The sequence below is a fragment of the Lepidochelys olivacea genome (genome assembly GCF_965140295.1).
Source record: "Lepidochelys olivacea isolate rLepOli2 genome assembly, chromosome: 9".
NCBI classification, from domain to species: Eukaryota; Metazoa; Chordata; order Testudines; family Cheloniidae; genus Lepidochelys; species Lepidochelys olivacea.
The window spans coordinates 85449785-85463282 of NC_140419.1; the positions used below are offsets into that span (position 1 = coordinate 85449785).

At 42.4% G+C, this 13498-nt stretch overlaps 1 protein-coding gene across 1 annotated transcript in view; it reads right to left on the minus strand.

Annotated features, from left to right (window-relative positions):
- Positions 1-13498, minus strand: part of COL4A5 (collagen type IV alpha 5 chain) — a 139605-nt gene that overhangs the window by 30269 nt on the left and 95838 nt on the right. The window contains exons 31-35 of the mRNA XM_084638759.1: positions 6897-7064; positions 3998-4087; positions 2916-3065; positions 2021-2119; positions 573-662 (exon numbers count right to left, since the gene is read on the minus strand). Coding sequence (XP_084494885.1) covers positions 573-662; positions 2021-2119; positions 2916-3065; positions 3998-4087; positions 6897-7064 — 597 coding nt within the window. The remainder of the gene's footprint in view (positions 1-572; positions 663-2020; positions 2120-2915; positions 3066-3997; positions 4088-6896; positions 7065-13498) is intronic.

Here is a 13498-nt window from a genome sequence, read left to right on the forward strand (position 1 = left end):
TGTGTGTGTATATTTTTAAACTCTAGTAAAACCAAGAGGCCCTTGATAGTAAATAGCAACCAATTACTACTATAACCCCCCAAATATTGGTGTTGTTGTCCCAACACGTCTTCCAAAGTAACTGAATTACTGTATCTATTTCCTTTTGAACAAATAACCCATCTTATTTTCCCTCTGATGGGCTAGTCCACAGAGTCCTTTTCATTTCTAAACTGTTTTGTTGGGTGAAATCTGAAAAACGAGAGACCAGGCTCAATAAAAATTGTAATAAGATTCTTAGACAGATTTGTGGTCTCAGATGAACTACACATGAAAGCTACAATAGTAACACAGCCTTCCAGCTTTTATCTGTAGTACTTTAAAATGAATGTACTGTGTTAAATATTTTATTATACAAGTCTGAATCTTCTATGCCAAGGTGTTTACCATATATTCTCTCTGTACTCTTCACATAAGTATATGCATACTACTTTACATATATTTACATTCATATACACATTACACATGCAAATCTGCCTCTGCTCCGCAGAGATGAAACGTACTAACCGGACCAATGCCTTTTGGTAACTAACCTGGAAGCCCCGTCTCTCCCATGGCACCTTTTTGTCCTGGAGGTCCTGCTGGTCCTGACTGTCCAGGAAGCCCTGGCTCTCCCTTGGGGCCTAGAAAGTAGGTTACTTTAGTTAACAGATGGCAATGACAAATCATTTTGAGACAGTGATTTCTCACATGAATATGGCCATCTTCTAATTTGGGGTTTCTTTCGGTGCCCAGCTTCCCTGAGATACCTTTTTTCCCAATCTGCACTGAAGATTTAAACCTTTTCTTTCAGCTGCAGACCTTGATGCAGTTATCTATGCCTTTCCTCCCTGAGTAAAAATGGACTGCACATACAACTACAACTTGGGAACCATCTGAAACCAACTAGCACAGAATGTGGCTGCCAGTTTCTTAAGCAGTGCTTCACATAAAGAGCACATTCTCCTGGTGACTCCTTAATCTGCAATGGCTGTTCTTTAGTTTCCCGTGGAGTTTAAGCCCATGGATTCGACCGATAAAGCCTGAACTGGTGTGGGTCCTGACTGTCTGAAAGATTGCATAAAATCCCATATGACACCTAGAGTAAGACTTGCAACCAGGCAATGCTGGTAGAGAAATACTGAACAAAAAACATAGAGGCTTCAGAAGCAGCAGAATAAATACCATGAAGTAAGTTTTTTGATCCATGCAGTAGCTAAAAGCATACATATGACTTCCAGCTAGCCTCCCCAAGACTTCTGTTTGGTCTGTTGCTAACTGTAGAGGTAAGGACTAATGATGTAGGGATATGTTGACTAAGTAGGTCAGTCAAGGCTACTTACAACTCCTCCAATCAGGTTGCTCTAAGCAGCAAGCTCGTTTCCAGCTACCCCAATGGCAATCCCAAACTTCAACCAGATCAACGGCTCAAAAATTGCATTCAGGTATGCCTAGTATTTTACTAGGAGTAACAAATCCACAATTTGGATAGGGATCCCAAGTTCTCCACAGTCTGCAGATATTTAGATCTAGAAAGTGAAGTTGCCCTTTATGATGGTACTACGATGTGAGTAAAAATGATGAAGTCATTCAACATCAATGAAGAAAGCTGGGAGGAGAATGGAGAATCCAGTTGAATCTGGAGGGAATACCTGGCACTGGGTGCAGCTCAGCACGAAGTGGCTTTGATTCAGAGAATGGAAGCAAAGTGAGAAAGAAGAAAGCAGCATGCTGTAATCTTGGACTCCCACTGAGACAATACATGGATCTGTGAAACTTATAACAAGCTGTGTCGCTCTTGAATTGCACTTGTCAGTGATAAGCAGACTCACTAAGCACCTGACTAGACCTCTTATGCATACATCATGATACAGTGGATCGAAGGTTCCCTAAATATGGTTTACAACCATATTTTGCTGCCACAAAACCAACTGCATGTGCATTTTTACAATCCAAGTCATTCATTACAAAGACTGTACATGGGCAGGGTTTTCTACCTTACCTGACAATCCTGGTGCACCTGGTTGCCCATTGAATCCAGGTGGCCCTGGGTCACCTGGAAGACCTTGATAACCTTTCTGGCCTGATACTCCAGAAATACCTTTAAGTAAAAAGACAAAACTTAATTACTGCTTTTTTTATTTTTATATCAAAGGAGCAAATTTCCTCATATATGAATAAAATGCCAAGTAAGGATTCTCTCTTATCAGGTGCAAATCTCCATATAAGCTAACTCGAGAGACAGTACCATAGAACACAAGTCAGTGTTCCTGAAGACCCTGGATGAATATCTACAGAACAGAAACAACACAGTGCAGGCAGAGGCAATACAAGCTTCCTGACATCAGCCATTGACAATATGCTTCACAGCCATACTGACAGAAGCCCTAGGTCTGCCTTGGGGCCTAGAACAGCAGATTAGTTTTGTTAAATAGATGGCAATAATAGATCATTTTGATGCACTGGTTACTCCCATGAATAGAATGGGATAGGTTCAGCCTACATGTTTATTCTAATCTGTGTATCTGCATTTGGGCTACTTTTCCAAGTGGTTTTGACTTTACTCTTAGACTGCAAGCACTTCAAGGCAGGGATACACAGCACCTACAATGAGGCCCCAAATCCTGGCCAGGGCATTAGGATGCTTCTCTGATATAAATGTTACACAATAAGAAGAGTTTACTAGTAAGGACACTGCAACTGACTATATGGAATAACTCAGTCACACTCAAATACAGTAGTCACTTTAACCTTCTCTTCAAGAGAAGAAAAAGAAGAGACCCCTAACCCCATCCAGTTTAAGTTTTCCTTGCAGTGAAGGACTAACTGATTATAACTGAATCCATCTCGGTTCACCATCACCTGTAGGAAACCAGCCCATGTATGGAATTCCTCACCTGGAATGCCTGGCTCGCCTTTCTCTCCTTTTGATCCCAGCTGGCTTGGATCAACTTGTCCAGGCGGACCTGGCAGGCCTGTTTCACCTTTGGTGCCTTTCTGCCCTGCCAGTCCAGAAGGTCCTGGCTGACCTGGTAAACCATCACTGCCTACAGGACGTACAGACAGCAAAAGGAAAGTGTAATCTTTAGGGTGGCTAACATCAGTTATGTTTCTATCACACTCCGCTATGGTTGGCCTCCAGGATCTATTCACAAGTAGTGAAATTCACCCAGTGGGTAGTTAGCTCCTGCAAGGCTGTCCACACCACCTTACACCACGCAGGGGGCTGAGTGAGGGGCAATAGATGGAATGATTGCATAAGGGTGCCTACATGTGGAAAAGGACTGTATGCCTTGAATAGGCCATCACAGAGGGAACAGATAGCTGTATAACAAAGCAAAGATCCAGAAGCCCCAACACATTGCACACCCGACATTAATAAATAAAAGTAATAATACCACCTCTATCCAACTGTTACATAGTGCTTTCAATCAATAGATCGCAAAGCAGGAACAGTGTTTGCGAGTCTGCTGGCCGCCTGGTGCAGAGGGAGATTGATGGATTTTACGTACCAAACTCACAAAATTCACCTGCATACAGCCAGATTATGTGGGCTTTATGTGGAGGGAGTGAATTTCATCCATGCTGCATAAAGCCAGCTCTGGAAGGCCTGACGACGCAAAGCCATCAGTCCATCTTTTACATTGTCTGAAACAGACTTTAACAAGTATTATCTTTATCATCATTTGCATTTCTTTAATGTCTTCAATCCAAGGATCTCAAAGATGAAACAGCTAAAGCCTCAGAATGCCCCTTCCAACATGTCACATGGATAGCTTACTACTGCTTTAAACAAAGTACCTGTGAATACCAAAGTCAGAAAGATAACCCAACCCAACCTTAGCAATGAAATTCTGAACTGATTTATGCTATGTAACTCCCCAACAAAACCAAGAATACATCAGAAGCTGCTCCCAACAACTTTGAAGGATAAGCAGTGTTAAATTCTCTGCATTGAAAATAGTCAGACAAATGTTACCTTTAGGACCAGGAAGGCCATTTCTGCCAGGAGTTCCAGGAGGGCCTTGTGGACCTGGAGCTCCCATCACACCCATCTCACCTTTGGCACCTAGATGCATTGAACCACCAGTGTCATTCTGAACAAAAACTCCGAAGCAAAAAGTACTTAACGTTCACCTGTCTTCATTCCTATGGTATTAACCCTGTACATCAAAGTCTGCTAACTTGAGTAATTCTCATTTTATACCTAAAACATAAAAGGGCCAGACCCAGTGAGAGACTGAGCCCAGGTAAATCCCAGTGGTTTCAATGGGTGTTACAGTGCTTAGCCCTTCTGACGATCAGGCTCATATAGAAAAATAACTTCCTAGAATAATTATACTTGGATGTGGCGCAGGCTGTTCCATTATTAGTTCTTGCAGAGAGTGGTGGGTGTTTGTTTCTGATAAGCCGTATAAATCAGTTTCCTGTATAAAATATTTCATGAAGGAGAGTTATTTTTATTTTGAATTTAAAGTGTTATTTACTGAAAGTCAAAGAGGCAATTATAAATACGCAAGCACAACTGGGGAGAACGAAACAGTCTATTTCTTGGAATATAATGGCTTTCATTGCGTGGAGTCAGATCCTTTTGCAGTAAAACAGAATACTGAAAAATCATAGCGAAGTCATCAAGTTCAGCCTCCTAGGTTGAGGAAGGACCAAGTGACCTAGAGACCATGCCTACCAGGTGCTTGTCCAAACTGCTCTTAAAAACCTCCAGGGACAGGGATTCTACAACCTCCCTTAGAAACCTGTTCCAGAACTTAGCTATGCTTATATAGTTAGAACATTTCCCCTCATATCTAACCCAAATCTCCCTTGCTGCAGATTAAAGCCCTCTACTTCTTGTCCTATCTGCAGTGGACATGGAGAACAATTGATCACTGTCCTCTTTACAACAGTCCTTACCATATTTGAAGAGTGTTGTTAAATTCTATTTCACTCTTCCTTTCTCCAGACTAAACATATTAAAAAAAAATGAGTCTTTCCTCCTAGGTCAGATTTTCTAAACCTTTTATAATTTTTACTGCTCTCCTCTGGCCTCTCTCCAGTTTCTCTACATTTTTTTTAAAGTGTGGCACCCAAAACTGGACACAATATTCCAAGTGGAGGCCTCTCCAGTACCTAGTAGAGAAAAACAATTACCTCCCATATCTTACCTATTACACTTCTGTTAATACAGCCCAACACGGTTTTAGCCTTTTTTGCAACTGCATCACATTATTGACTTGGATTCAATTTGTAATCCATTATAACCCCCAGATCCTTTTTAGCAGTACTACTGCCTCGTCAGTTATTCCATATTTTGTATTTGTGCATTTGATTTTTCCTACCTATGTGTAGTACTTTACACTTATCTTTATTGAATTCCATCTTGTTGATTTCAGATCATTTCTCCCAATTTTTCAAGGTCATAAGTATGTCCTCCACTCCATTATCCAAGTCATTAAAGAAAATGTTGAATAGTTCCAAACACAGGACAAGCCCTTGTAGGACCCCACTAGCTATGCTCTCCCAGTTTGATAGCAAACCATTGATAATTACCCTCCATATGATCTTTCAACCAGTTATGCACCCTCCCTATAGTAATTTCATTTAGACCACATTTTGCCAGTTTGCTTATAGACTATGTCAAAAGCCTTACTAAAATAAAGATATCACATTTACTGCTTCCCTCATATCCACCAGGCAAGTAACCCTGTCAAAGGAGCAAATTAGGTTGGTTTGGCAGGATTTGTTCTTGACAAATCCATGTAAACTATTACTACTAGGGCTATGATTTTATTGCAGAAATTTTTAATTAATTTCACAGCAGAGGTACAGGAAAACCACCATGTGGGATGGAAAGAGGGAAGAGCGGGGGCATGTGTGTGGGTGAAGTGAGGGCTGGCGAACGAACACACATTACACTCACCACGCAGCAGCTCCTGGCTGGAAGGGCTGGGCCTGGCTCCCAGCTTCAGCATGGTGACCTGGCCCACACGGTCACAGTGCCACTCAGGTTTGGCAAGTCTGCCTCTCCATAGACAGAGATGGAGGGGCAGACGTGCCAAACCAGAGTGGTGCTGCGATCATGTGAGCCAGCTGCAGGTACTATGTTTGCTCTTCTCCGGTCCTCTAGGGCCTCACCCATCCTTCACAAGTTCATGATTCCGAGATTGTTTCAGCTAGTTACTTAAGTAGTCTAGGGTGAATTTCATCAGGCTTTGCCAACTTGAGTACACCTAATTTACCTAAATAATCTTTAGTCCCTTTAATAATGATGCATACTTACCTACCTACCAAACTTTACACTCAAAATATGACCTCAAAGCAGATTTAAACATCTCTATAACATTACAATATAAAGAAAGGTGGTAAACATGGTTTTAGGGTGGGATTTGCAGAAGTGCTCAGCATTTGCTTACCTGCTGACACTGAAGTGAACAGGAGTTTTAGCACTGACTTTAATAGGAGCAGAGTTAGGCCTGAGCGCTATAGTGGTAAATCCCACCTATAATGCTTAGACTGTAACACACAGTGACTACTGCAAAGCCCTGCATTGGGAGGGGATGGATAGACAATGGATATTACAATTAGAGATGCTTCCTCACCAAAACAGCCCTGGATCCAATCTCCCTCCAAAATTCCTAGGGGACTCTGAAATGTGCATCCAATATTAGAGACTGGGATTTGTCCCTAATTCAGATTTATTGCAATGAAGGATCTCACGGGGCGCCCATGGATAAACTGCTTTTCAGTCATCTGCAAGGTACAGTAAGCAAGCCCAAGTTCAACGACATCTCTCACTAAGGCCGATAGCATGCCCAAACAGTGGAGAACACATACGTATATGCCTACAGGTAACAATGCTCTTCTGGCATGTTTGAATTTACCTGGAAATCCTGATATTCCATCTCGTCCTGGTGGTCCTGGTGAACCTGGAGGCCCAATGAGACCGGGTGTTCCTGGAAATCCCGGACTGCCTCTGTCACCAGGTGGACCAGGGATGTCGAATCCAGGAGGGCCAGGATCTCCTTTCTCACCTGGAACTCCTTGTAATCCTAGACATTATTAAAACACCATCCTTTAGCAAGAAATCGGGCATGGTTGAGGGGTGTGTGTGTGTGTATATGTGTGTTTGGGGATGGTAGTCGTAGTGGAATAGCTACTCTTTACTGGCAGCACATTGCCAGAATACCTTGATGGAACTCCCACAATAGGTAAATGTTTTGACTTCCAAAGCCTTGATCCTGCAATGGGATCCAAGCAGGCAGACTTAATTCATTTCAGTGGGGCTTTGTGCAGGCTCAAGGGTCACATACATATGAGCTTGCAGGATTGGGGTCCAATTGCCCTGCTGCAAAACTAGAGTATTAAAGTCTACATTTTTCATAAGGCGATGCTAAAAGTTTGTCAGCAGCCCAGTACATATAACCCTTGGTGACCCTGTATTTTGTTTTTGGTATTTATTCAATTGCATGACTAAAGTAGGAGTTAAAGACACAAATTCTCCTCACAAATTAACTGTGCAGAAGATTAAATTTCCCACAATTTGATCCATTAAATGCACAAATGCATTTTTTTCCCCACAGAAAAAAAAATTAAGTGCTCTTTTTAATATCAGGGTGACTATTTATTTTAACAAAGTCTTGTTTTTATTTCATGGTTCAGCCTAATAATTCCTATATACAGCACAAATGCAAAATCCTGGCTTCAGGTGAAATGAAATCCCAGTTGAATTGCATGGAGGAGGCCCACACTATTAGGTTATAAGATAACCTCAAATGGGCATTAATTTTCAAAGGACAGCCAAGTTCTGTGTTTCATCAAGTTTGTCTAAATTAAAAATATGCCTCAATGGGAACTGTTTAAAAAACAAAAGTAACATTGCTTAATATTAGTGAGACTGAGCCAAAGGCACCAGTCATAGTAGGGAGGCACAACTCCACTTCCTTCAATGGGATTGCACAGGTTGAGTTAAGTGGTGACTTTCAGTCTTGAAATGTAGTTTAAATAAACTAATAATCTTAATTTAAGACAAAAAGAAGGTGGCTTTGGTGAAGAAATCACAGTACCTGGTGGACCTGAGGTTCAAAAGCCAACGAGTTAGCATTCATCAGGAAGTTGAGGCACAGGGAAAAGTAATGAGTTGCAAGAGAGTCATTAGGTTAGGAAACAAAATTATGCACATACAGATTAGAACAAAAATCTATACTAAAAGTTACTGAGCACAGGTCTAACTACAAAGTATATAACAGTATTACAGCTACAAGAAACTGGTTTGTAAGTAAATTTCATTATAGGCATTTTTCAACAGCAGCCACCATTCTGCACAGAGAGAAGTAACTGACTGAAAGATTTTTTTGAACTACTACAGTGCAATCTTTCAAAAAAAACAAAACAAAACAAAAACAAAACATTGGACTGTGTTCCTGTCTCCTAACCTAGCAAGCTTTTGGAAATGGTCCAAGATCTCCTCTTAAGCCATCTTTATACATTGCCTGCACCAACACAGCCATTCGATGCTGGCCTGTTCATCTCATTGACACCTGTGCGTGCTCTACTCGGTGGTTGATATTTGGCTGTTGAGCACCATCTTTCTGAGGATCCCTCCAAAAGGGAATTTTCAAAGATGCTTCCACTTTATAAAGAAAAACTGAATCCCTTATTGGGAATGCCTAGCCGTCTATTGCTTTTGCAGACTGTTACTATATTGATGGCTCTTTAAAGCTGCTGGAGAGCTTAGTAAGATGTGGTGCTACATGAATTATTTTTCTGTTGTGTATTATAGTATATGAAATAATATTTTCCCCATTGTCTCAAGTTTGTTTGAAGACAATACAATGCACTAGTTAGGAGCCTCTTCTGTAATCTCTCTTATGGAGATTGTTTTGACACATTCAGTGTCAGGAACAATAAAAAACAAATAGTGTAGGACAGCCCAATGCTTCAGCTGATAGTGCTTTGCGCTGCCACTGTACAAAGACTCAAGAGTGATTTAGAGACTCTCACTCTACAGCAGGGGTCTTCAAAGTTCCGGCCAACGGGCCATCTGCGGCCCGAAAACCTCCCCAATGTGGCCCATGGGACTCCAGCAATTTTGGGGCCAAGTCTTTCCCTTGGCTCTACCTGCTGCCCCCCGGGTGCTCCCCTGCCGCACGTTCCCTGGGCGATTTAAAACTACCCGGGGCCCTGCCCATCACCAGCAGTGCAGTGGAGCTGAGTGGTTTCCTGTGCACTCGCTCCACGTGGCTGCCGGCCCCTCCCTGCGGCCCCAAGGAGGGGCTGTGACTCCGTGCACTGCCCCCACCCCAAGCGCCCCTGTGGCCAATGGGAAACTGCCGCGGTGATCCCTAGGGGCAGCGCACAGAGGCCTCCCAGCCCACCCTGCCTTGGAGTCCCAGGTAAGCACTGCACGCCCTGACCCCCTTCCAGAGCCTGCACCCTCTCCCCCTTCCCATGCACCCCCCCCAAACTCCCTCCAAGAGCTTGCACCCTCTCCCTCACACCCCCAGCCTCCAAACTCCCTCCCAGAGTCTGCACCCCCTTCCCACACCCCCCCTCCTGTCCCCAAATTCCCTCCCAGAGCCTGCACCCCTTCCCCCTCCTCTGTCCCAGAGCCTGCAACCCCACCCCCGAGCCTGCACCCAGCACCCAAACTCCATCCCAGAACCTGCACCACAGACCCCCTCCACCACCCAAACTCCCTCCCAGAGCCCAACCTCTCACCCCTTCTGTACCCAAACTCCCTCCCACAGCCTGCAACCTAATCCCCTACCTCAGACCTCCTCCCCCACCCAAACTCCCTCCCAGAGCCTTAGGCAGGTTGGGGGGGCGGAGTTTTGTGGGGCGGGTTCTTGGTGGCATGAGTGACATTATTGGCCCCTGGGGAGGATTTGAGGACTGGCACTGTCCCTAAGGTAAATTGAGTTTGAGACCCCTGCTCTATAGACTAGAAGTAAATCAGACGTCTATAACTCACAAAGAAAAATGTGCCTATCTGCTTGCACTGATCAATTACCCTTTGGTTCCTACCATAACAAACATAATAAATTATATAAATATGTATAATAAATTAGAGTATTGTGAGTGGAATTGTTCTCCTGTAGGGGAAAAACAAAGCCCCAGAAGGTATGGCCCATGCTCCAAGGTCTATGGGGACTCCATCACCAAACAAAATAAACTATGAAGGAAGTATATAACCTGGTAAGAGGACAAATACTTTCAATATTTCTTGATAGGTGAACCTGGAGTAAAATCAACATGTCTTTGAATCTGTGATAACATTCCCATTTTTCCCCTTCTGCTTCTCAAATGTGTTCGACTGGATCAGAACTGTACTAAAATATGCTACAGAATAAACACTGGAGTAGCTTGTTTTGTAAGAACAAAATATACAGACACTGCAAACTGTTTAAATAAATGGTGGTGCATAAAAAGGAAAAGCTGAACAAAGGAATACTTAAGATTGTTGCAATTCCCCTGAAAACCAGAATCCCAAGAAAGTTAATCTACTATAACAAAAAGGAGTAGACTATTCTGACTCAGTGGGACACAGGAATGAGGGATGGGGGAGGCAACATGCACATTGCACCAGACAAGTAGCAGCACCTATAGGATTAAAATAGATGGTTTACTTAAAGCCTCAGTCATGCACTACGTTTCAGTGTTGTCATGCTGTTAGTAGGCACAATGATCTTTAACATAGAGCTACAATGAAAAATTAGCCATATTGATCCATTGAGACAGGTATATTTGTTTTACTTAGACCACAAAGCACTTCTTTTCCCAAGAGCGAATTAGCAACCACATGGAGTCAAACTCTGCCTAGCACCTGGAAACAGGTATAATGGATATCCAAAGACACACATTTCATACACTTAAAAAGCAGTGTTGCTCTGTGTGTCTAACAAACTCCCTACCACAACCAGGCACAGTCTGTGCCATGAGGGCATGTAGAGAGGTCACTGATGGGTCGGGGAACTGATACATGGGTCATTCAGATCACCTCCATCCCCAGCACTGGGCACTGAAACCAGGTTGCAGGCAGAGGACCTGCAGATCAGCTTCCCTGCGTGAGCAAGGTGCTTAAGCGCATGCCAGACTTTAAGCAGATGAGTAGTCCCTTTAAAGTCAGTGGGACTATTGACACACTTAAAGCTAGGTTTCAGTGGTAGCCGTATTAGTCTGTATCAACAAAAAGAACGAGAAGTACTTGTGGCACCTTAGAGACTAACAAAGTTATTTGAGCATACGCTTTCATAGGCTAAAACCCACTTCATCGGATGCATGCAGTGGAAAATACAGTAAGAAGATATATATATATATATACACACACACAGAGAACATGAAAAAAATGGGTGTTGCCATACCCACTATAACGAGAGCAATCAGTTAAGGTGAGCTATTATCAGCAGGAGAAATACAACAACAACAACAGAAAAACAGACTCCAATGAGAGACCACTGAATTGGAATTAATTTGCAAACTGGACACCATTAAATTAGGCTTGAATAAAGACTGGGAGTGGATGGGTCATTACACGAAGTAAAAATTTCCCCATGTTTATTTTTTCCCCTACTGTTACTCACACCTTGTCAACTGTTGGAAATGGGCCATCCTGATTATCACGACAAAAGGTATTTTTTCTCCTGTTGATAATAGCTCACCTTAACTTATCACTCTCGTTATAGTGGGTATGGCATCACCCATTTTTTCATGTTCTCTGTGTGTATCTATCTATGTTCCTATTGTATTTTCCACTGCATGCATCCGATGAAGTAGGTTTTAGCCCACGAAAGCTTATGCTCAAATAAATTTGTTAGTCTCTAAGGTGCCACAAGGACTCCTCAGTCTTTTTACTTAAAGCTAGGTATATGCTCAGGTACCTCTGCCCCTTGCTCCTCTGCTGGCTACGGGTTTTCTGCCATGCACTATCTATAATGCCAGCCCAAATTTTGGCACTTCACTTAGGGTGGCTATCACTAAAACAAATCAGAAATGTAGGATAGTGGTCATACAGTAGCAGTATCTATATGTGTACAGCAAAGACTAGGTATATTTTCAAAACATTTCAGCATTAACAAAGTTGTTCTCTAGCTCATACAGCACATTCTCACTATGGTTATTGCTGTGCATTTGCAGTCACAGGCTTAGGGAAGTGGAAATCCCATTCAGTGAAAGTAATTTAGAAGAACCTCTCTCAAAAATAAAACACTTTGTGAACAGAATTTTAACCCCTTCTCCTCCCCCTACTCTCAGTATATAGAATTGGAACTAGAAAATCCTTTTATAAAAATTAAGTAATTTTAAATACAAGATTACCAAAACTCCCTTTGCTAGAGACATGCTTCCTCATTAGTACTATGGGAAGACTCCTAGTTTGGTAATTTAACCTGGACCCAACAAGGAGTCCCAGAACTTCCCAACTTTCCTGAATGAAGAGCATGATGGCAATGGCCGTCCTGGAAGTCACAAGTGATCATAAACTGAATTAAAATTAACAAGTTTGTTTCCAGTTGTGCGTTTATAAAGTGAATGTAGGTGACCCTTTCTTCTGGTAGCTTCTTATTCATACAACAGAATACTAGTGCTTAGTGTGTTCTTTTTCTACCTGATGCAGTAATGACCAGCCACTCTGAAATACCTAGGAACAAAGCCATTTTTCAGCTGATTTAGGCCATACTTCAATGCCTATTGAAGTGAATGGAAAGACTTCCCACGGACGTCAGTTGGCAGTGGATCATGCCCTGAATGTCTACTTATGAACTTTAATGGAAGTGGTGTGAGGAACAGTATTGTTACATAGGGCATTTTTTGTTTGCTTTTGGCCAAAGCACAAGATGTCAAATTTATCAATTTTGGATCACAATAAAATTGAAGTTATTTAAAAATGGGTCTTGTCAACTGAATATGAAGTGTCGAGTTGGTTAAACTACTTCAGTAGTTAAGGACTGTCTTGATAACTTAATCATGTAGGTTAATTTATTTCACTTAAGGGTTATGAAATAATTTCCAGTATATAGTCTGTGCACACTTGAGTAACAAATATATTATTTTGGTTGCTACAATAATGTACCCTTAAGGTCCATAAAAGTACCACATTTTCAATATTATGTTGGCTGAGAGAACTATTTCCTTTAACATTATGGGCCTGATCCTGTGAGGTGCAGAGCACCCTCAACAGTACCCAATGACTTCAATACCAGTTGACAGCACACTGTACATCCAGAATTGGGCATCACATAATTTGTCTTTTTAAAGACAGCATAGCAATGAAGGAATACCGTCTACCCTCTCAGTAACCCAGAAGTGCTAGATTAACATGCCACTCCCCTCTGCCAAGGAGAGGAGTTTACGTGGCCTCTCCTAAGGAGTGGCAGAATGGATATATTCCCCAGGAGCTTTGGGAGATATTGTCTCTCTGTGGGGCACAATGCTTCCTAGAGCTCCTGCTGGGGCAGCATGACTCCACACCACCCCCAAGGCAGGCTTG